The 24,511-nt window shown below is 39.6% G+C and overlaps 2 protein-coding genes across 3 annotated transcripts in view; one reads left to right on the forward strand and one right to left on the reverse strand.

Moving 5' to 3' along the window:
- The first annotated feature begins 3,844 nt into the window (after nucleotides 1-3,844).
- On the forward strand, nucleotides 3,845-17,237 carry faxdc2 (fatty acid hydroxylase domain containing 2). The gene is made up of 9 exons (XM_069674654.1): nucleotides 3,845-3,916; nucleotides 5,279-5,313; nucleotides 7,902-7,999; nucleotides 9,136-9,239; nucleotides 10,658-10,779; nucleotides 13,278-13,483; nucleotides 14,337-14,442; nucleotides 14,796-14,962; nucleotides 15,785-17,237. The coding sequence occupies exons 1-9, from the start codon at nucleotides 3,892-3,894 to the stop codon at nucleotides 15,939-15,941; spliced, it is 1,020 nt and encodes a 339-aa protein (XP_069530755.1). The 5' UTR covers nucleotides 3,845-3,891; the 3' UTR covers nucleotides 15,942-17,237.
- A 1,021-nt stretch (nucleotides 17,238-18,258) lies between these two features.
- larp1 (La ribonucleoprotein 1, translational regulator) overlaps nucleotides 18,259-24,511 on the reverse strand; it is a 56,628-nt gene continuing 50,375 nt past the window's right edge. For both annotated transcript variants that reach the window (XM_069667963.1, XM_069667962.1), the window contains 7 exons: nucleotides 23,365-23,570; nucleotides 23,140-23,246; nucleotides 22,872-23,029; nucleotides 22,587-22,731; nucleotides 22,359-22,468; nucleotides 22,139-22,266; nucleotides 18,259-21,787 (listed from right to left, as the gene is read on the reverse strand). In XM_069667963.1, the coding sequence (XP_069524064.1) occupies nucleotides 21,563-21,787; nucleotides 22,139-22,266; nucleotides 22,359-22,468; nucleotides 22,587-22,731; nucleotides 22,872-23,029; nucleotides 23,140-23,246; nucleotides 23,365-23,570 (1,079 nt within the window). In that variant the 3' untranslated portion in view covers nucleotides 18,259-21,562. The remainder of the gene's footprint in view (nucleotides 21,788-22,138; nucleotides 22,267-22,358; nucleotides 22,469-22,586; nucleotides 22,732-22,871; nucleotides 23,030-23,139; nucleotides 23,247-23,364; nucleotides 23,571-24,511) is intronic.

Below are 24,511 nucleotides of genomic sequence, written 5' to 3' on the forward strand. Positions count from 1 at the left end.
AAATAGATTTATTTATTAAACCTTGAGGATTTTAGCCTAAATAAACAAATACATTTAAAAAATATAAGGTCAAAGGTCACAGCCTTAGGTAGAGGAAGTAGCCTAACCACGGAAAACACAACAAGACTGCACCCCATAACAAATAACTAATGGGCTATGTGGGAGGGAAACACCTCCTGTAGGCATGACGAAATAATTTGCAAGTAAAGAAATCAATCCATGTTCTATGTTGTGAAATAAGAGAGCCCAGGTAAATCTTGTGTATTTCCCCTATCATTTAAAAAGTAACCTAACTGATTGACTTTAAAATTAGCCAAAACAAGTCTGATCAGCTTTTTGAGGGTTAAACTTGCTGACAGCCATTTACTATAAGCAGTATGATCTTGTTTATTATTTACTCTAGCCTCAATGTCACCACATGGAGTCACAGCTCCTATTTCACCTGAACCAACACACGCCCATGACACACATACACAGCAGTGTTCAGCACAGTGTTGCAGTATGGTACTGTCATTGTGGAGACACTCTGAGCTTCCATGTGTTTGATTTAATCATTATACAAATGGTAAAGATTAGGGCAGCCATTGGTCCAGTTTGTTCTCACACATTGTCAGTACAAACAGCAGCAGCTCAGGTCCTTGATCCAAAGGCAGGGGTGGGATTTGATTACTGTGCCCGTGACTGATTGTATCTCACCCTGGGAAAACCTTTAGACCTGTCAGACCTGTACCTGGTCCTGCTGTTTTCTTTTGCAGGCATTGGAACTTCACTTCCTCTATTTTTTCCATTTAGTGACATATGACAACCCAGTGTTAAGATGCATTACTGCCACCTACTGTGCTGGAGTGTGATCAAATAAATCAGTTAATTAAAACAATATATGCTCTTTATCAGACGAGTAATGAAGTAAAATAACTCCCTGATCCAAGTTCAAATATAATTTCAATCTTATTTCATCATGTCAGTACTTTCCGAGTTGCCTCTTTAGAACTGTACGTGTCTTTCTGCAGAGTTTTTATGACACTGACACTGAACATGATTTACTAACTACTCTGTCTGCCAAGAGTCATAAGATGGATGCTTGCACAGGTGTTACAACATTACCATGTTTTATTGTGTCCCAGCGTTTCATGACAGTGTGACTGTGAGTCAGTATGCAAAATACCAGGACATTACTAAAATTTAAAGTAGCTGAATGAAATTCAGGCTCTTTAATTCTATTGTTTGTGCTTTTGCAATTTCTGCTGATAATTATGATTATTAAAACACTCACCTTTCTTTTACTGTAATGGTGTGCCAAATGTTCAGTATATCAATAAAAAATAGAACCTGAAATTGAATAATACGTCAGGTTTATCGTTAGGCAAGGTATATACATACTGAGATTTAAACAGGAAGAAAGGTGATAATATTCATGTACAGCACTAGTACAGTGGAAGAATTGCTTTAGGATGAAAACATGTAAAACACAATTGATTGGAAATGACAGTGGGCTTGATCCTGAAACTCCACAATCAAGCATCCAAATTACTAAATAGGTCACGAGTCCACTCACAGTCCAGACTTTACAGCCATCTGTGTGTCCTTGAAGGGAACAGCATGTGACAGATGTGTGTCAAAACCAATGACCGTATATACAGTCTATGGTCAAAACCCTTCAGCTCACTGATGCAGCGGCAACAGTTTAACACCAGAGGGCAGACCTGAGCTGTGCACAAAAACCAGATACTTGCATAGAATACAAATCAGAATAAAATAGAAATCAAACTAAAAATTACCTGAAAAAGAAGCATTCATCTATTATATAAGTTGCATAGAAAATGCACCCACCATTTTATCAGCTTTAGTGAAAATGTAAGGACATTTAAAGTGGCCTCAATTTTTTGCTTTGGGAATGTAAAACTATTGGAGTTAAAGTCAAAGCTTTGGTTTTACGGTACATACACAGAAAAGGTTGCATTGTACAACAAAATCTCCTGCTCTCTTTCATTGCCAACCATAGAAAAAAAAGAGTAAGACAAAAATCAAATATGAATATCTGAAGAAAATATAAAACTTTTTTGTATTAAAGAGGTATATAATTCCAAAACTGTAGTCAAATTCAATGGAAGTTCAAAATAAAAGTCAGTTATTTTAATCAAATTATACCCTGATCATGCAGAATGGTCAGCAGACATGACGTCAGCTGATAAAATGAAGTAATCTGTTGTGACTAACCAAACTATCACTGAGATAAACCTTAAAACAGCGTGTGTAAATGATCTATTATATTGCCTTTTGACAATAATTAAAGGAGGTATAACACTCATGTGATGTACAAATAATTTGATTGATTGATTGACATTTTACTGGTATGAGGTAAGAAATACTTTGATTCTCTCCACATTTATTAAAGGGGGGTTACAGCTCTTAACACCACTGTTCAGAGTCATAATTATTTTACATAATGATTATGGTGGTCTGACCCCCTGTTCGATAATAATGACTGATTGTAGAGCCACATGTAGCAGCAGCAGAAGGCCTGAGGTTATCAGGGTCAGGGGGAGTTAAGTGATAGCTGCAGGGGTAATGAGGGGAAGGCAGAGGACAGTGTGTGAATATGTAAAGTCTGTAGTCATCAATATTGTCATTGTGTAAAGCTGCAGTGGTTGCACAGTTTAGTGTATTACAGAACAGCACTGTGTTGATATGTCTAAACATGTCTTTGAGGAAGAGCTGCTCTGCACATAGAAATGATCTAAGGAAGGACTAAACAAAAGAAAAGTTAACCTGAAACCTATGAAAGATACATTTTTCTCTTATGTTACTAGCCTGTGGTTAATATGATAAATTAACCCACAATATGTAGGTTTAAAGGAAAAGTCCGGGAATATTCTTTTTATTGTCAAAAATCCAATAAAAAGACCAAAAAGCCTGATATTTAGCTTGTTCATCTATGCTCCCATATTGGCCCAAAACACTGCCATACTGTTGCACTGGGTGACATTATTTCAAGTCAGTCCCACTTTATCCTGCTGCTGTAGATACTCACCAGAGCACAAAATGTGTATTCAACGGCAGCCAGAAATAGTTTCAAACAAATACACTATTTACTTCTGTTTGAGTAATGTTCGATAAAAATAAGACTATGTTGGTTTTATTCGTTTATGAAATTTGTTTACAATAAAATAATATTCCTAAATTTATCCTTTAAGGTTGGAAAAAGGTATTATTTGATAAATGCATTTTTGCAATGCAAGATAATTGAGTGATAGTGACCTGTATTATATAGGCCTATATTGTTGAAACACACTTGGGGCAAGATCTGAAGGAGTGCACTTATGACATAAACATAAAAATAATATGTGTGAAAAGTTGTAATTTAACACAGCATAAACAAAGTACAAAACAAGTGAGTGCTTAATAAAGACAAAACCACAAATAATAAGAAATAAAATAAAACAATTGAAACGATATGAGGAACCCATTAGTGTGCCAGGTCCTTGTGTTTTACAGTTTATTTAGATTTCCCTAGAATTGTTTCATTGTTGGGATTTCTAGGTGAAGACTGAACTGCATATGGATCAACTTTCACCCTACTGTTATCTAACAATTTTAATGTAATCTCATTTATTATCAGATGTACTTTCCCCCTTTGTATGAGTATCATGCAACACCACTGCAGCACCCCTCATGCTGAGTTTCAACCTTCACCTGGATACATGTGGACTGAAAAGGAAAACAACATCCTCACTAAACAGGACAGATTCCGCTACTTCCGGGAACGGCTGGAGACAGCTGACCAAGACTCAGCCAATCAGAAGTCGTTCACTGTTGTAAATACACGATTGGTTTGAGTGCATGTAAAAAGGCAGCAGGACCAACTGAGAAGAGAAACCCGTGAGGAGCAACATGACGGTGGAAACGAGAACCAGCGGTAAGTCAGAGATCTAAGTCTTTAACATGTCAATGGAGACGGGTTTTGTTACTTTTAAAACGGTCCCTTCCTTCATTACTGAAGTAGTGATCAGAAAACAAAGCAGCCTGCAGGTGATGTTTTCACTGAAGGCTAATACAGTTCATAACTGCGTAATTCTATGTTTTCCTTCAGAAAAGTATGAATTATTTATATTTCAAGAATGTTTCAGTGTTTATTTACCTGCTTGCAAATACTCTTTTGACTATGGATTATTGTGACGTTTCCATTAAATTAAACAAAGCAAATATTCCTTAAGTTCATTAATTATCGAACACAAATGGCAAGTTGTAAAAGCCCAAACTGAGATAAATAAGTGTTTTTAATTACTTAATTTATAAATAAATAAAAAATCTGTTTAATCATTTATGATTATTTATTATGATAATTAAAATTATTTATTTCTTAGGCCTATTATTTACACAAGACTATATTTTATTTAGCTTTTTCTGATGTTCTATCTTGATGTTTGTCTGAAACAATTTTTTAAACCAAAATCTATATAACTATAATATAATAATCAGATAATATGTGTTTTACAAATAACAGCCCAATACTCTACCAAAAATATTTTTGCTTTGTAATTTGTAATGTCACAAAATCATCTTGTACAAACACTTAAACTCTGTTAAGGTGAGCTCAGAGAAACTTTTCACCTGTAGTAGATTAATGTTAAAACAGCCATCTCATAGGCTACTTGACAAGGATGCACATACATTACCCTGCAGAGAAAAGCTCAAACATCCAAGAGATGTAACAATAAACAAAATTATGATTTTAATATGATTTGGCTTTTGCACTCTTTAGCCCTTTTCTCTACATGTGTTTTCTTTGTATTTCTTGCTGAACTATAAACACAGAGGCAGACAGGATGTAGGGCAGGTTTTATCCCTGAGAATTTGATGGAAAAAGTGCTCACTATGAAAAGCATGGATTATAATAGGATTATATATAATCCTCCAGCTGTAAATTTTGCACGAGGCTAAACAGCACTCTGATGATTATTTTACCATGAAGAGATGAAACAGTCTGAGATGTTTGGACCTGTTAAGTCACATTTTTGTGATTAAAAAGTCTTCCTCAGTGGAGGGTGGACATACTGTATGAGGGCATGTCTAACACAAACAAACAGACTTAATTGTTAATGGAGAAAAACATTAAAAGTGTGTTAAAACTTATGTGGGATTGAAGGTACTCAAGATTTATTTTCCTAAACTTTGGACAAAAGCCCAATACAAGTATTGTTGCTGAATCTAAATGCATTTTATTGGAGCAATAGAAGACGCAGTTATCAAACTGTGTACATTTGTACTGTGTTTACAGACATGAGAGGAAGTGCCACAACCAGCAGCAGACAGGTAAGAACACAACACCTTTACAACTGTTTGCTATTACTATTTTTAGACGATACAATTACACACACACGCAAGCCTATTCGACGTTCAGTTGTTTCCTTTCTTGACAGTCTGGTTTCTGTTGGATTTCCAGCCCTCTCTCTTTGAGAGGAGCAGGTTGTTTTTTACTTTTAAACGAGAAAAATAATATTTGTCTGTAAACATGTGGTAGGTTTCTCAACAGTAGTTACAAGATGATTCAACTTCTTTCCTTTGAACTACTAGATAATACGTTTATATTGTGATATTTATTTACATGGCAGATATCTTAAGGTGTGTAATCTGAAATCTGCCACCTGTTGCCCCAAGGAGCTAAAAATTCTCCTATGAATCTTTCACTGTAGATCCCTTTTAAGATAATGAATCAGAGGCCCTGAAATCGTCCTCTAAAACACAGACTCTTTGTTTATTGTTGCAAAGGTAAACTCAAAGTGACATCCAGCCCTTTGTAAGTGCTGATAAATATTATTGTATATATATTTTGCAATGTTTTTACATTAGTTTTATTGGATTTTGCATTGCTATTACAGTCCTTGAGACTTGTCAGTGAGGGAGATTGCTTCTGCAAATCCTTCTATCAGTCCTACAATCTTAATCCAAAAGGAGGTTGTAATTTTTTGTGCCGTCTCTCTTTATTCAGCTGTATGATTTGAGCCTCTCTCTTTTTATCTCCTCTCAGCAAAGCACTTGGTAACACGTGTGATTTCCCTTCAAAACACCTGTTACATAAAGGGGATCTGACTGAACTTGTCTCCCCCTGAAGCCTTTCAACCTGGCTTCTTTGTCTCCCCTTTGTGCCATGTTGTTCTTAGGAAGAGGCCCAACCTGACGGGTGGCATTTTTACCCTTTACACAAATTTTAAAGCGCCCTGCGGGGAACAAAGAAGGGATTCAAATATTATTAGAAGCATTATGCACGCAACTGTGACACCTGTTGATGATGGTATTATAATGAGCAACAGGGAGGCTTCTGTTGCTGTTATGACGTAGAGAAAATGTAGAATGAGGGTGCAGCACAATGGAGATATTTACACTTTTCTTAGAAGACAAGTTTGTAGATAACAAATGTAGTAAGTAAAAAACCTCATTAGGATAGATATACAAGGATGCATCAGTGTGTTTTTATTGTGTAAAAAATAAGTGTCTCTAAAAGAGAAAGAACAGGCGAGCTTGAGAGCAGCGTGACATTTGTGCCACATTGTTCCCTCTGTTGCCATGACTGTGCCGAGGGTCAGCCGGGATGAAATCCGGCATTTATTGGAGGTTTGGTGAATGTGACATCAATCCCCGGACTTAATTCCCCGCTGAGTGGACTGAACCAGTTTTCTCTCACTGTGGCTGGCTCAGATTTAGCTTTTCCTAAATGCAGTGGACTTTGCTTGGAGACCTTTGTTCCTTGTCTGTTTTAAGTATACAAGATAAAATAAATACATGTATCTGGATCGTCTGAATTAATCTTTTAAATCTCTTTAAGTCACACATTTGTTTTCTTTATGACACATTTTATATCAGAAAAGTTTACATTGAAGCACTTGAATTACAATAAGGACAGTGTGGACTCCACAGAAATGGCACTGTACCTTTAATAGTATTATTGATATAGATATACATACCCATATTAACACATTTATTGTTGCTCTACTGTTTTTAAACCTCCTCATTTCTGTTCATTGTCCCACATGTATTGAATATTCACTGTTAAACAAGTGTATTAGCATGTTATTATGGAGGTAAACTAGCCTTGGAACCTGACAAAGCTGCGAGTTCATGTGTTATTTGCTCTGGCACGGCGACTGGTCCACCTCATGTTCAGACAAATATCCATCCAGGTCGAGTCAATCACAACTGTTAACCTTGGATAGGGCAGGTTTGAACATGATTGAGGTATTTTGGTAAACAACCAAGATGGCTGCAGCTGATGTGGAACATCAGACAAATCATTTCATTACTGACTGATCTGCAAATTATTATAATTTTTTTGGCCTTTTTATGCCTTTATTTTTTAGAGAGGACAGAGTTGTTGAGAGAATAGAAGATGACACTCTGCCCCCACATCAAGGACTGTAGCCTCTGTATCTGGGCTGTCGATTTTACCCGCTGAGCTAAACCGGCACCTCTGCAGATAATTTTGATGACTAATTGGTTAGTCAAGGGAATGTCAGAAAGTTGCTTTATAGCCTCGCCTAGCCGATTAGCACATTGTCACATGTTTGTTACAAAATAAGATACACATGAAGAATTAAAAGTGTGTCTCTCCTGCTGTCTTATATATTTTCCTCTTCATTCTCATTTCCCCCACGATATTATTCATCTCAATGCAGAACCATTCTGCTTAACGTCTCACCCTTAGGAAAACATTACTCAAAGCGAATGCTCTGAAAAGATCCAAAGAGTTCTGTCCTCCACTTAGAGAGACACTCACAGTCTCTGTTGTTTCAGAGACATTTCTACACCATGAGATATTTCTGTGGGAAACACTGATGAAGCTTAACATCATGAGACCTCTCAGAGTAACACAGACCTTCATACACAGTTGTTTTTTCTCTTCCCAGGAGGGCCCTGGAGGACTGTGGGACTCTGTGAAGAAAGCTGCCGTAGTCATCGGATCAGGAATCTTATTCTTGGCTGCATTTGGAAACTCGCTGACATGGTAGGATTTTATTACAAGATGCAGTATTACAATGCAACACACCAATAGCCTGTCCTGAAATGTACCTGAGCTGAACCCGAGGATGAGATAGTATCACAAGGTATTAAAAGAATGCACAGCGCAGATGAACAGTGCAGAGCAACACTCGGCAGACGGCCTGATCAGGTTCAAACTATAGTCAAACTGGGTCATGTTTTACAGCAACAATATGCCTCATATAGGATACCTATAATCATATTTAATCACATATTGCATCATAATTTACACGGCAAAAACTACTGTAGGAAATTAGAGCTGGTTCGAATCCTGGTTCGGGTGTAGTGGGCCTTTCTGTGTGGAGTTTGCATGTTGTCCCCGTGCATCTGTGGGTTCCCTGCAGGTACTCCAGCTTCCTCCCACAGTCCAAAGACATGCTTGTTAGGTTCATTGGTGACTCTAATAATTGCCAAAAGGTGTGGGTGTGAGCATGAAAGGTTGTCTGTGGCAATCAGTCCAGGGTGTACCCCGCCTCCAGCCGCCCTGCGACCCTGAACATGATAAGCGGTATAGATAATGGACGAATGGATGGAAGACGTTTAGGCGTCATGAAGCCTTCTACAGAGTGGGACAGAGCTCGGTATAACGTGACACAGGGAATCAGGGTTGACAAAACAACATGTGTGACATGTGGTAACAAGACAATGAGTGACATAACTCAGGACATGAGCTTAAGACAATACAGTAGAGGGTGTGCCTTGACGTAAAGTTACTGATGAATGATAAGTGACAGGTTAACATTAGGTGACATAGCCTGTGCAAGTATGTAGCTAGGGTGTTCCTTGTTTTTTGTGAGGTGGTTCTTTTGTCCTCTTTTGTTTCTAAGAATACGGCCGGGTATCCGTTTGTTATTGTTAGAGTATGTCCTGTTTCTTGCTTAGTCTCTTCCACAGTGTCTCTTCGAAGTTAGAAGGGCATTAATAGGTGGGACTGAGGTGGCTCTGAGCACTGGCTAATTAATTGAAATTCAAAGTTAAAGTTTGTATAAATATGTGCAGAAAAGACTGAGATGAGTCCTCCAGATAAAAGCATACAGAATTATAATAACTACTTTTAACTGTGTATGAGAACTTGACATTTGTCGACTATTCCTCCTCCAGGCATCTGCAGAGATTCTGGGGCGCTTCAGGAGACTTCTGGCAGAACTTGTGGACCAAGCTGTACGTGATGTTTGAGGGTCACCATACGGCTTTGTTCTACTTAGGTAAGAAAAAAACTGCTGACTCTTGTGCACAAAATGTTGCAACAAACAGACTGTTATTGACAGTTTCTAAAAGAGCCATCTTATGTGAGGCCAAATCAAGCAGGGCAATTATATAATACTTACTTTGCATTGTGTAACACATGGAGATAGAGGGCTTTGTGGATCTATTTACTGAAGCTCTCTGACCGTCTCTTTTTTTTATCTGATCTAAATTTTAGGACCCAACTTTTCCCGGTAGTGCAAATAAATATTTAATTCAGTTTAAAATTAGACTCCCTCCCTACAAACAGGGCCGGCTTCTCAGAATAACTGCGCGGAAGAGTATCTTGGTTGGTATCTTGAACAGAGGAAATATCAAGTTTGTGTAGCATTAAAAAGGTAATCTCAAAGATCTCAGTTTCATTCTCTTTTGCGGTACCTATGGCGATAAACGGTAATTGCGGGAACACACTTCCCAGATATCCAGACAGTGCTGCAGTTGTAACGGTTGTAACTCTTCCTTTTTAGACTGTTTGCCTTCATCTGAGCGTCAAATTTGTTTCTTTTTATTTGGATTTTCACTTATTTTTGAAGTTGTATCTGTAGTCATCGATCTTGTCTTTGTTTGTTCAGCCATAGTAGATTACTGTTTACTCGCAACACTTGCAGAGACCAGAAAAGCAGCCGCTTAGCTCCGCCTACCCTCTCTGGCAGACCAACCACTGCTGGCTGATGGAAAACGCGTCACTAACTGGGCGCCACTTGTAATTTTTTCCATTACAGTCGCCACAGACATCCAGTCTGTAATTCTGCAAATGCAAATGCCTTCATCAGTGGACCATAGGCTCGGTCACCATTGTGTTACCTCATTCGGCGATAGATAGTGTCTAATCTTAGAGATTATCACTTTAACAATCTCACATCTTACAGTTCTGCATATCATGAGTCATGAGTCATTTTATGATGCAACCATCATGTGTTGTCGTTACGTAATACAATGTCCACGTCTAAGGGTTTCCTCAATCGGATAATATCTAAATAGAACATTATCTGCTCCTGAAACAGTATGAAATGACAGGACTACACTATAATAGGCCAGATAACAGGGTGGGCTTCTTCTGAAGTAATTATATTTATATGCTCCAAGATAAACCAATATAACACAGCACAATAAAAACAGGTTGTAATCCTGTTTCCTATCTTATTATTTTAATGACAGGGATGATGTCAGCTCAGAAATGAAAGTGCTAAAGGCCAGGCTTCCCTTAAAAATATCAGCAAGTTATGTTGCAGGTATTAAAACAAACTCTTAATAGACTTCAGATTTTGTCTTTGGTTTATTTCTAGTTAAGGAACATTTTTCGGCCTTGGCTGCAGGTTCAAGGCCATGAAAGCGCCTCTCTCCTCTCACTGACAGCGGCCTTGTTTTTCCTCCACAGGGACGATGTTGCTCCCCTTTCTGACGTTCTGGATAGCCAATGCTCTGCTGCTGCTGGTGGACACGACAGGAAAACCCTCCTTTATCACTCGCTACCGCATCCAGATGGACAAGAATAACCCGGTATGTTCTTTATTAAACCTCTTTTCGAGGTTTTTAAGTCACAGATATTTTTTTCTTAGCCCCACGTTGGTATCAGTACTTTCTGTCATTTTCATATTAATACCAACACTAGTACTAATACCACCGGTGTCTCTACTGCTGGTACTACTTCAGGGAACGCTTCCTGACCTTTGCTCCTCATAACAATATTGTGACCTCATACATCATTTTATGGCCCCTTTTAAACTCAGTAATTGTTATAATTTGCAGCCAGTGTTGAGTAGCCAGTATAAAGACAATATTTTATGTCGTAAAGAATATTAAATCTCATTTCCTCCCTGTGTTTACAGGCTGTGTTCAGACTCAGAGTCAATGAACCGAGCTATAAATTAACATTTCTGGTCTCATTAGATAACAAAACACTGACATTGAGAACAAGTTGAAACATTAGGGAAAAAACAAATGTATAAATAGATCAATAGATAAAATAACATGATAAATTTATAATAAATGAACAACTATATCTTTTAATCGCTGCAACAAGATACATAAATGAATAAAGAAAGAATATTTAATCTTTATATTTTCTTCTAACAAATATTCCCAAATTAATTTATGAGTTTATATCGTTCTTTATTTGTCAATTCATTTGTATATTTTTAATTATCTTCTGGGTCACTTGTAAGCCACACAAGGAATCCTTGTGTTTTGTAGAGTGTGTGAGCACACGAGCACACACTGAGACATGACTGATGGCCCTGACGTGTCCACCGTCTGACCAAAGTCCACTCACTGCGTCTGATAAACTCTGTGATGGACACTGCACAGATAAACACGGACATGACTGATAACCAGGGTTGGAAGGTCATTCAATGTGCAATCACATTATTGATTATCTTTCAAAGATTATAACCATGCACAGGAAGTTCATGCTCATCGATGGAATAAAAATATCTCCAGTCAGGTTTAGATATCCAAAATCCAGACATCCTGCAAGCTAACAAACACCATGTTCAGGGGGAACCAGTGTGGTATGTTTATGACATGAACTGTGTTTATCTCCTTAATTGGGTAAAATAACATTGATATTTTGTTACGGCCAATAGTGTTAAGCTTATGTCAGTCACAATAAAACTTTACATCACCTCTGATGATCTATTCTGCTGTGTGTCCTGTTGGCTTTCTATAGCCGACATATCTAAGCTCTGTGACTTCTGTTGACAATAACTGTCTGAACTATCGGTCGTAAACAAAACTGGGCATGCAGCTGCTGTGAAGCAACAAAACATCTTAGGCAACACTGTCTGTTCAGGTTCAGGTTAGTTTATTTGCACCTATAGGTAGATTTGGTTCACAGTGAGAGAATCGGCCTCCTTTTACACACACACAACCAACAGCACAAGACAGACTTTGTAGACATGTGACAAAAACGTGTGAAAACAATTTTTCTTTGTATCATCAGTAAATTATTTTAATCTTTAATATTTTAAGCACCAGCCTTTAAATAGCATTTTTAGAAAGGTTTTAGCTCAATTTTTTCTGAACACGCATCGAAGCAATTGAGAACTTTTTCAGTTGTACTGTACTTAAGTACAAGTTTGAGGTACTTTTATTTGACTTGTGTATTTCCATTTTATGTGACGTCACACTTCTAATCCACTGACAAAAATACTGTCCTTTTACACGTACAGACATATGATGATTTTATAGATAGATAACCTTTATTGTCACTGTAGTGCACGAGTACAGTACAACCAATTTAGATTTCCAGATGCAGAGATAAAAAATTAAAAAAAATTGCACATTGCACCCTCTTCAGTATTGCACACACCCTTGTATTTCACATTTGCTTGTGGAAGTGTAGTCCTACAGCACGGCTTTAATGTTCAGGTGTTCAAATGTTCATGTTGATTGCAGCCATGGCTTTGCTGTAAATCATGGTGATCATATGATGCATGCGGTAGATTACACTACTCAACAGCACATACATGTGAACATATGAATTCAGCAGCAATAATAATCATAAAAAAACACTGACAGGGACTATTTTACTGCACAAGGAGTACTTTGACTTTTTATACTGTAAGTAAATTTAGCTGATTATACTTTAATTCTTTTATTATTTAAAAGAACAGTGTTCAACCACTGAGTCACAGTTGGAACAAGTATGAACACCACTGTACTGTAACTGTGTAAAAATGTATCTGTGTACACCACAGACACATATGAGCGCAATCAAACACACATGTAAGCTCATCATGATGTGTCCATGTGTTATAACCAGGGTTAAAGGTTCAGTGCTATATGTCATATTGACTGTAACAACTTATTATTTACTGTGTTTGAGTTGTTCATGTTCAAGGGATGCACTTTTGTGACTACATTTAGCTCCTTGCATTCATTAAGCTTTTCATTTGGGGTCTTAGAAAAGTGCGTTCAAAGTAATTCAACCTGACTTAAAGCAGACTTTTTAAGATTGTATCGTATTTGACGCCTCTGTCTCCTCCCTCGTCCTGCAGGTGGATCCAGCTAAGCTTCGTCATGCGGTGAAGTCAGTCCTTTTTAACCAGGTGTTCATCTCAGGGCCGATGGTGGTGGTCATCTACTCCCTGATGAACCTCAGAGGAAACCCCTGCGGCCCCGAGCTGCCCACCTTCCACTGGTCCCTGGTGGAGCTGGCTGTATTCTCCATCGCGGAGGAAGTTATGTTTTACTATTCACACAGGTAGGATCTTACACAGTGCTTGTATGGTAAAATGTCCCCAGTGGAAAAGTGGGTGCATAGTCTCTTTTCGAACCAGAAGATGAAACACTTGTTCCTCTTGAGAGATTCAGTGAGTTTGGAGCACTGAACTTTAAACAATACTGCCATCTAGTGGAAAGAGTGTGAATTTAAAGACAACAAAACCCATTCAGCTTTTTATTGCTTAATGATATAGTCAGAAAACTAATACAACAATTAATAAATAATGAAAGTAATCACCTTTTAATGTAGCAAAACCATCAGTTTTAGATTAGCTTATTACCACTCGTAAGGTTTGATATTTCCATCAGCCTCTGCTGTACTTCACAGTGCTAATTAGCAAATATTAGCATACTAAGTCGCTCAACTTAATTGAACAGGATAAAGTTACACCTGCTAAATGTATCTTAGCATCGTCATTGTCAGCATTTTAGCATGCTGTGATGCTAAACTAAGAAGCTAACCATGATAAATATTGTGCTAAAAATCTGCATGTTTGCATTGTCATTGTGAACACTTTAGCATGCTGACGTTAGCTTGTTCTAGTAAAACATGCTAAACTCAGCATGCTAGCCAATGTAAGCATGCTAAGATGCTAAACTAATATATTGTACAGGATGAAGTTCTACCTGCTAAATGTAGCATTTTAGCTAAGTCATTGTGAGCATTTATAGCATACTGATGTTAGCATTTAGCCAAAAGCACTGCTGTTCCTGAGTACAGCCTCATAGAGCTGCTGGCACAGATGGAGCCTTTTAGTATTGCTATTGAAAATCATCTGCAGATGACTGGATGTGACTGTATGTATTTTGTCCCTCCTCTTCTTCTCTCTCAGGCTGTTCCACCACCCCAGCCTCTACAAGCATTACCACAAACAGCACCACGAGTGGACCGCTCCCATCGGATTGGTCTCCATCTACGCTCATCCTCTGGAGCATATGGTGGGTGATCGCATGACCTGTTTTTCAACTCATTTTCTATGTCCATCAATGTGATCTTTCACTGTCAATATGAGAATACACCAAATGATTTAAATGAAAATATACCCCTTTGAAATCTTGCAAAAAGTTTGTGTTTGCAGGAAGATCATGGTGGAAGTGTGAGTTTGAGAAAGAAATTAGTTGTGTTGCAGTACAAAGCATAGAATAAAAATCTGAGCTTGTCAGTTGCATAAACAAGCACTTTTACTATAAAACAAAAAAACAGAAAAATCTTCCTTTGTTTTTCTAGATTTAATCCTTTAAATTAGCATTTTCTTCTTCTTCCTTTAAAACCTGTTATTCTTCATCTTTAGATCTCCAACATGCTGCCCGTGGTGATCGGCCCGGTGATCCTGGGCTCCCACGTCTCCACCACCTCCATGTGGTACTGCATCGCTCTGGTCAGCACCACCATCTCCCACTGTGGATACCACCTCCCCTTCCTGCCTTCCCCCGAGTTCCACGACTTCCACCACCTCAGGTGAGTCCACCTGTCCAGGAGTACTTTTAATCAGAATTAATGGTTTTTTATGTTTATCTTTCGAACTAAAGTAAACAAGTTAAACTGTTTTTAATTTTTCCTAATTAAAGACACTCTGATGCATAATAACACTGCATTTGCATTATTTCTATACCATCTTCCTGCAACATGAAATATATCAAATCTTGATGGTGCAGTGACAAAAAGATCCCTATGAAAATGAGTTAAAACTAACCATCTCCTTTTTAAAATATCAAAAGATAAGATAATAATATAATTTATATTTGGATTGTCAACAAATCACACAAAAAAGACCAGAACTAACAATACATCCATCTTTCTCTCAAATCTTCTCTTCACTGTCTCTGGCTCTCAGCCCGAACATGTAAATCTTTAAAAAGAAACAGTTGCAAGTACATCATTTTTTTTTAATAAAGGTTTAATTATTTCTAAAAGAAGCTGGGGACATAAGTTTAACTCAGACAGGAGGAAAAAGCTTATTTGTTGGGGACTATTTTCAGCTGCGGATTGTTACACATTTGGTGTAAGATATTTTAGACAAACAATACTTGTTAGTAGCAGTAGATCTTTTCACAGGCATTTGGTAAGGTCTATAGAATATCACTATACGTGGTTATATTTCAGTCAAATCTGTCAAAACTAAGCCCTTTAATTATGGTAAATTAGACTGTTACTCCAAACAGACTGTATATCCCATGTTAACACTGTTGAAAGTTATGATTTTAACGTGTTTCCTGTGGGTTCCTATGGTTAGTTGTCCATAATTGTATAGGTGTTCTTTTATGTTCTTCCTGGTTCCAGGTTCAACCAGTGTTTCGGGGTCTTCGGCGTGCTGGATCGGCTCCACGGCACCGACAGCAAATTCAGGCAGACCAAGCAGTATGAGCGTCACACCCTGCTCACCAACCTCACCCCTCTGAACGAGACCATCCCCGACATACCCAAGAAGGGCGAGTGATGACCTTTGACCTCAGACGCACACCTTTTGCCAAGTTTGGGATCATTTCCCCAAAAAATCTTAATGACTTTTTGATTATTTTAATCCAGAAAAAAGTTTGGGATGGTTTTTATTTTTTTCAACCCAGAAATGTTGTTGCACTTTATCAAACATTCAGTTTTTTAAAAAGGTGTCCTCCATGTCCACTGCTGATGTGGAGTCACCTGCTACTGTGGCTATTTTTAACCCCGTTTCCTCCCACGATTTAATCTCCCTGTGACCTGGGAAGTTATTGTAGCTCATAATCCAGTTTCATGGATGGCAGTGCAGCGGTGCACTGTGTACTTCAGGGTGATTTGCTGGTAAAATCCTATGAAAGTGTAAATGTGGCCTTTGTTTGTTTGTAACGAGAAGGATAGATATGAAGTTATGTATGATAACAAAAAAACTCCCTGTAAAGCAAAATTGTGATGTAATAAGTCAAACTTTTGGGATGGTTAGTCTAAATTTTGTCTTTTTATCTTGACTTTATCATTTTGTTTCGGTGAAAAGTTGTTTCCATCCAGGTTTGAATTGGCTTTACAAACTCTTAATTTTGACATCCTGGATTATAGTAGTTTGTTTATCTGACATTTTTTAGTAGATTGTCACAACCTCCAATCTTGGGTAGCCATATTCAGCTCTGTTACATGAGTTAATGTTGTTTTTCAGAGCATCCAACTGTCTCTACCCAGAAAAGAATACTTTTGTTTTAGGGTTTCCTCTTGTATCAAAACACCACAGTTCTCATTCTGTCTCTTCTCCCTGGGTAATCAAAACACTAAGCAGAAACACTTTACTAACGTGTAGTAAAAGAAGTAACTGACGCTGCGTTCAAAGCCTCTCACATTCCCTGCAACAACAGAGAGCTACAGCAAATCATTTCAGTCCGAACGGCTCCAGTGTGAATTTATATTTATAATGCAGATGTTGATCATCAGGTTCTACAAACTTGTGAAGCCAATAGAAGACATGTTCTCTCTTTCCTTAATAACTCTAAGCTTAAAGTCATTTATACACATGTATATTAATCCTAATCTTACATTAATAATTCTATATAAATGCGTTTTGTATTTAAGGCAATGTGTAGTAATAGCTTTTCATGCTCACCAGTCCTGACTCTTCTGCTGTGTTCACTTGCTGCTCGGGCAGAAGAGACATTGGCACTTATGATTGAATGTATGTCAGTATGTGTAGCAGGAGGCCTCATGGATGGTTGTGTAAGAAGACATGAATGTTCAAATAGAGTTAACTGTGATTGATTCAATACTTGGATTGGACTGTTTAATAATAAAATATTTTTAAAATAAATGTGCGTAATTGTATTTTTTTCCTGCAGGATTTTCTGTGACTTCAAAACACAACACAAAGTAAACAAAACCAAAAACACCATATCTATTTCAAGCTTCTGGTTTGTGTTGATTTTGGCGCCCCCTGTGGACAAAGCCGTACCTCTTATCTCTTTGCTGATTTTGTCCTGTGGTGGTTTTTAACAAAAAAGCTCATCCTGCTTTCTTTAACAGTCATATGTATCACTCACTTTAAATTTTGCCCTGGAAAATGTAAAAAAAAGGCAGCGTGGAGTTAATCGCTTCCTCTGACACCTACACCCCCGCCAGCAGCTTGAGGCATTAAAAATAACTATATAGAAATAATCAATCATGTTGCTGATGATCTGGTTTAATTTCAGAAAAACTCCTTACAGGAGCTTTAAACTGCTGTATGCATACTGATGTACGGGCATTGCGCTAAGTAAAATAGAAATGTAAATGTTAAATGGACTGCACTTATATAGCACTTTTCTAGCCTTGCAACCACTCAAATTTCTTTGACTAGGGGCCTTTCCCGAACCGGACCCTCTCCACTCCCACTCCGTCACGGAGTGGACTCCGTATGACGTCACACTCGCAGCTGAACGGAGCACCCTTCATTTCGGTGAAGGGATTAAATACAGCGCCGAGCTTTGAGACAAACTCCCCTCACTCCGGCGGAGACAGGAAATGTATGTAACTATAGTTACACGTCATATAAAAAAAAGCTACGTAAAATACCAGTATGGCAGAGTCATTAAAATCACTCCACGTCCTGAGGAACATGATTTCCCATACCACCGAGAGCAATTTCGCGTTCAGTGCCCAACTTCGACATGTAGACTGAGGGAGCTGGGGATCGAACCACCAACCTTTCGATTGAGAGACGACCCGACTTTTGTGCGTCATTGCAGAGTTCATTCATTCACTCTCTCACACGCACAAAAATAAACACTCAAAGTCGTTGTGTTTAAGGTTTTTTTGTCCGTTTTGTGGTTTTTTTTCTTTATTAAGGAAAAGCATAATTACTACAAATTACAAATAACACTAATAGCGAATCACATCAGCCTACAAAGCAGATATTATGAATATTAAATGTTATAATACAAGATCTCATTCAAGTATTTTACATTTTTCCATTTTATATATTTTTTTGTTCCTTTTTTCCTTGTTTTCATCTTTTTTTCCTCATGACAAGCCTAGGATATAGTAATGCAATGAACTATTTTAATGGTTCATATACAGTTATATCTTATTCATATGGCTTTATGGAATTTTGTCCTTTTTTTCAGTCTGCAGACAGCATAACCAGCCATATTTCTCTGAGCCACATCACAAACCCCAGCTGGGATCTCTTTCTTTCATCTCTTCTTGCTCCTCCCTCTCTTTCCTCGTCCATCACTCATCTCTCCAGTGTCCGGCCAGCTGGCCAAGTCCGTGTAAAACTGACGAGCGGAGGCTGCGGCGCCCCCTAGAGTTTGTTTGGACAGCTAGCAGCAGCTCTTTGCGGATAGAGAAGGCTGAAAACTCCCAAAACACCTGAAACCCACAAGTGTCCAGTGACAGGTGATGATCACATTAGAGGGTGGGATCATGTGACTGTCCCAGGAAGAAGGCCCCCTACTGGCAGCCTGCCATGTCTGCAGCCACACACACACCAGCTCACCAGTTCAAAGGCTTCGCTGGTTTTTGGGAAATGCACAAAGTTTTTTTCACTTCTGAATATTTTGTAGCTCTTATTTTTCCATCTTTAAACCTCCAGTAAACACTTTTGATGCATCAACGGTAAGCCTCTGAAAATGATCCAAATCTCCCTGAAGATAAACCAACAAAAACATGAAAGAACACAAGTACAGCTTTGCATTTTTATGTTTCCAACTATTCTGGATTTAGAAAAAAAGGAACTGAAGAACAGAAACACTGACAGGACACTCTGCTGGAACATCAACCAACAGGCTGATTAATACAGAAAAGGACAAAAAAACAGAAACAGCTTCACCTCAAACTGTCAGGCTTCTTGTCACGTGACTGCGCTGTTTCACAGTAAAAGCTCGTCAATCGGGAGCAAAACATTTGCAACAAACATCGTAGTACGCTAACAGAAAGTTGTGGGTCATTTCATCTGGACCTCCATGTGTTTTAAGACTTTTTCTCCCAGAATAGCATGAATTGTTTCGTTAGTTTTGAACCCAAAATCATCATTTCTATGCATTTCTTTACGTTACAGATGTAGTGTTTACGGAAAAACTGGAAAGATTAAACAAATAGTTTCAGTCACATTAAAGTTTCTTGTTGGAAATGCTGCATTATCAGTTTGGCAAAGAAATCTTTCCTAAAAGAAAAAGGAGAAAATGATTTCAACGTGAAACACTAGAAGCTCACAGATTGAGTTTTTTTTGACGCCCTGATGTCGACTTTCCCTTTTGTGATGTGAATCATGTTCCCGTTTCTGAAATCCACAGAGGGTTTTAAACAGCCTGACACAAACCCCGCCTCCATCGTAACAACAACAACAACGCTAGAAACACTGCAAATTGAAATAAAAAGCATTAAAAGATAATCATGAGACCATTAAAAAAAAAAAAGTTAGAGTACATACACGTGTAAGGCAAATATATAATCTGTTTCTATAAACAAAACAAGTAGCAGGGAGCTGAAATCATTTCTCTTCATCTGTCAAATTCACATTAACATTAGTGGAGGAAAAAAGAATCACTCTTCGGTTTGATATCATCAAATGGATAAAGGTTGAAATCATCCACACGGTTGACTGAAGGAAGTGAGACGGCTGAACGGGACAGAGAGTGAACAAACAATCCAGAGTTTAGGCAAGAAATCGAGCTGTGCGTGTGTTTTGTGTTCTGCTTGCTCACGCTGCTACATCCGTACCTGCGTGCGAATACGCCCATCATTGTTTCGTGCCTGTAACTGATGTGTGTGTAACGGGAAGAGGGGGGGCGGGGTCAGCCAAACGCCTGAGCCTCGCCAGCGTCTCCACCCGGAGCACCTGCGGCCGCAAACAACGGCCGATAACCTCAAAAACCATCGCTTTTTCAAGTAATCCAGATTGATGATTCCTGTCCTGATCGTCACTGTCATCAACTGATGGATGGATGACATACAGATGGATGAACGGATGGATGCAGCTCTTCTTGACGGGTTGAAGCGAGAGACAAAGACAGGAAGCACCCAAAGGGAGATCATCAGGGGGATTTTTCCATCCCAACTCTCGTTCCCTCTAAAGTTTTTTTTCTTTTTTGAAGGGGGAAAAGGCGACAAACTTCCACCAGGTTGACGTGTTTCAGCACAAAAAGCCACGACTTGCAAACACAGGGAAGAATTACAGGACTTGTAACAGACTGATGACACTTGGAAGACAGTTCAGAAAAGGTGACGGAGGGGAGTGGGGGGAAAGAACAGTTTGGCAGACAGAGCTCCACCTAGTGGCCTCTGCTGGACACGGTGAGCGGATACATGGGTGATCTCAATGCTGTACACTCGACATGAAGGTGGCGGGCACAAGTTAGAAGCAGTAAAACCATTAAAATAAGGCAACTTTCAATCAGCGTATCCATACTGGGGGGTCGGTACGAGTCTTTTTTCCTCTTTTTTTCTCATTTGGTTCGTTAATATCCTCCCCCTCCATGTCCAGCCGTAAAGTAAATCAAATATTTTGAATGTCCAGCCCCTCAGCTGAGAGCACAGGGGGGCTCTGCGGATGGAAATGTCAGTCGCTTGGTTCAAACCGCTTTGGTCCGATTGGATGTCAGGAGCAGCTCGGCCTCCAGCGCGGGGGTTTCAGATGCTCAGTGTCAGTCAAACTATTTCCAAGTCTCCAGTCGCACTGCATGCCGAAGAAATAATAATCATAAATCTGAGATCTGGGCGAGGAGTCGAATATCTTTCAGCCAGCAGGACAGTGACGATCAAACAGGGGGTCCCAGTGACAGAGAGGGGGGTCAACGGGAAAATATATTAAAAAATAAAAAGCAAAAAGTTCCAGGGTCGTTTTTCCAACGTTAAACCGTCCACCGTGTGGACCGGAGATGATTTGTAAAAGAAAAAAGTGTTTGACACCGCATCCGTTCCTTGCCTCATGAAGACAAAAAAGTAATTTTTCTCTGAAAAATTTAAAACAAATTTTTCTTTTTTCTGAATCAATATCTGTTAAAGGGGGAAAAAAATTCTCATGCTTGAAAGACGAGCGTGACGCCCCCTCCTGCTGCGCAGAGAGAACCAGCGACTTGCAGATGTGGTCGAGTTGATCCGTGTCGGTTCGGCGTGTTTGTCGAGTTACTTCAGTGTCTTGGCATCTGATGCGGAGTCAGCTGCGGGGTTGGGGGCTCTCTGGCTGGTGGGTTTGGCATCATCCTTGGCTGAGGGGCCCTGGGCGGCGGGGGCGGGGCTGGGGCCGGAGCTGGCCTGGCTGTGGGGCCGGCTGGTGGGCTGAGAGGGGTGCCGGCGACGTCCATCCCCGCTGGACGAGTGTCTCCTGCGGCCTCCTTCCTCCATCGGCGGCTGGAAGCAGGAAAAAAAAACATGTAAACCAGGTTACATTGGTAATCTGAGGATGCTTTTACATACACTTTAGTAACCTGCTGAGCGCATGTGCATAAAACAAAGCAGCAGGTAAGTAATCAGATTTTGCCCTGAACAGATTTTGCAAACATGGCCTACTATTTTAAATTTACTAGAACCAGGCGACGCTACTTTATGACTCTTTGATTCCTGGGTGTCTGAAATGTTTCCCTTTTATTTGCCAAACTGTGAACATAACTTTTAAAGTCTCATCGGGCTCAGGCATCTTTTTAGAGTTGAGCACTTTTACCGAACAGCTTTGACAAACTTCACGCTGAGCTTTCTACTTACATCGATTCTGAAATCCTCCAGACGTTTGAACTTGCTCAGGCACTCCTGCAGCTTGGGGTCGATCTCCATGTTCTTAGCTTTGGAGTATTTAAGGTAGGCCCAGAACTTCTCCAGTCCATAAAGCTGGCCTGAGAACAGAGGGTAGAAAAAACATGTTAGTTCATCAGGTGGTGTTTATATGTCGACATTTTGTCTCCTTAATTTAAGTTTTTTTCCTCACCAGCCTCGTAGTCTTTCATCGTCTCCTCCTGGAAGTCCTTAAAGATGTCTGGCCTGAACTTCCTCTCTAGACCGTAGCTGTAGTACCTGAACAGGCACTCCAAACCGTACCTGCAACACACAGAGGGGATTAAGTACTTGAAAACTAGGATGAAGTGGCTTACATACTAATTCCACTTATATCTGAATATCCACTGTCCATCCTCCGATCACTGGTCAAACCTCTTACCTGTATCCTTCTTTCCCGTCCTCAACCACCAGCTGTCTGAACTCCTCGTACATCTTCCTGTTGAAGTGATCTCGCAGGAAAAACGACCAGAAGCGGAAGAGCGTGTTCATCTCCTGTGACTGGCCGATGCCCAGCCGCTTCCTCTCTGTGATTGGTCGAGAGGGGAGAGATTCAAAATATAAGATTAGCTGTTTTCTTAAACCCCAAAAAAGCCTCTGAACCAGATTTTACTGATATTTTAACAGCTAAATTATAAAGTAGAAGAAGAAGAAAATGTGAGTATACCGTTTAGGCAGCGCCGGCGGTACTTGTGGTAAACGTGTTGCGTGAAGCCGTTCTCCTTGAGCAGCTCGTGTGATGGGTGCTGGAACTTGGGGAGGGACTGAGGCGTGCAGCCGATGTTACCCAGGACAGGGGTGCCCTCTGACGGGCTGGCGTTTGAGCTGAGAGGGAGCAGAGAGAACATATATTAGACGTAGCTCGTCTGTGAAGTGTGAGGTGCATTTATCCCAGTTAAGCTCTTCTGTCTGAAGCGCAGAGCAGCGGGTCTCACCTGACAGAGGCAGTACGGGATCGATGCTCTCTGGAGTCCATCACCCAGCCGACGTGACACTCCATGGGAGGGTTGGAGCTGTGTCGGGTCTTCCTCTTCCTGGGCGTCTGTTAAAAGGTTAAAATAGTGGGTCAATTACAATCAACTGGTGTGTTTTTTGTCCCTTGACACCAGGTATTGCACCACAATAGGTCTTATTTTGCCCTTGTATGGCGGCCATCTTACCTTGGCATCTACAGGCCGACTCTCCTTCACCACTGGATAGAAGCGCGGCGTCATGGTCTGGTCCTTCCGGTGAGGTGTGCGAGGCGTGCGGGGTGTCCGGGCACTGCGGTAGTTGGGCGAGTCAGGCACGGTAGTGGGGAGCGAGCGAGCTATCGATGACGGCTCGGGGGCACCGAAGAGTTTGTTTGCCAAAGCGTCTGTGGGGACTGAAGGGAGAGAGGGAGCGAGATCAGCTGAGGAGCAGAAATAAACTCAAACTAAAGCTTTAAAGATGCTCAAAATGCTTCACTTTCAACTTAACAAATAATAAAATAAAGCTCTTAAAGTCATTAAATTAAATACCACAACATCACTTCACAGCTTCATTTAACTCTCAGCGTGTGAACTCAGAGTCACACAGCTCTGATGATGGACCGACGTGAGCGCTGAAGTTGTTATTAATACTTTAATAGAATAACTCAAGTGTCTCAGTTTAATCAACACAGTTTTATGGCTTTTAAAGATCCATTTAATGCCAGCTGGAATAAAAAACAAAATCACTGAACAAAAAGAGAGAGGGTGTCATGATGGAAATTTTCACTAAGTGGAAAAAAAGCAAAGTAACAGTCTTTTAGAAGCTGTCAGAAGGCTTTTCTCTGACAGCAGTGTGTGAGTATGTGTCTGACAAGAAGCTTTGTAAGAGGGGGGATTTATTCTGTATTTACTGTTTTTATTCAAGATAACATCTTTAAAGCTACTTGATTTAAAAGCTGGGGTGTAGTCTGGGACAGTAAAAGGCAAGGGGCGTATCTGAATGAAACTTGAGACTACTTCAGGCCCATCACTGGAAAACACTTTGAGCTGTTTGAAAGATTAATAGAATATAAAAAAGGAAAGAGGAATATTAGGACAACCTTTCATTATGCTTTATGAATTAAAACTTGCCACAAAATGAATTATTAAAGATCTGTAGAGTCATAAGTATCCAGTTTACACACGAAGCTAGCAGAGATTAGAGAAAGGTAACAACAAATGTATAATTGTGTGAAACAGAAATAAGTTTTTCTTCTTGAACCCTCAGGTATCTTTATATCTTTTTTTACCTCATCACCATCTCAGAATGAGCTTTACTGGCCAGGTATGTACGCATACAAGGAATTTGACCTCG

Source organism: Semicossyphus pulcher, unplaced genomic scaffold (assembly GCF_022749685.1).
Source record: "Semicossyphus pulcher isolate SPU_LCO1_2020_fin unplaced genomic scaffold, fSemPul1.0.p SCAF_10, whole genome shotgun sequence".
Lineage (NCBI taxonomy): Eukaryota > Metazoa > Chordata > Actinopteri > Labriformes > Labridae > Semicossyphus > Semicossyphus pulcher.

What these genes read in the sequence shown, in the direction of transcription:
- faxdc2 (XM_069674654.1), top strand. Translation starts at nt 3,892, where the DNA reads ATGACGGTGGAAACGAGAACCAGCG. An exon ending in CCACAACCAGCAGCAGACAG is followed by an intron (nt 5,314 to 7,901) that starts GTAAGAACACAA and finishes TTCTCTTCCCAG; the next exon opens with GAGGGCCCTGGAGGACTGTG. An exon ending in TACGGCTTTGTTCTACTTAG is followed by an intron (nt 9,240 to 10,657) that starts GTAAGAAAAAAA and finishes TTTCCTCCACAG; the next exon opens with GGACGATGTTGCTCCCCTTT.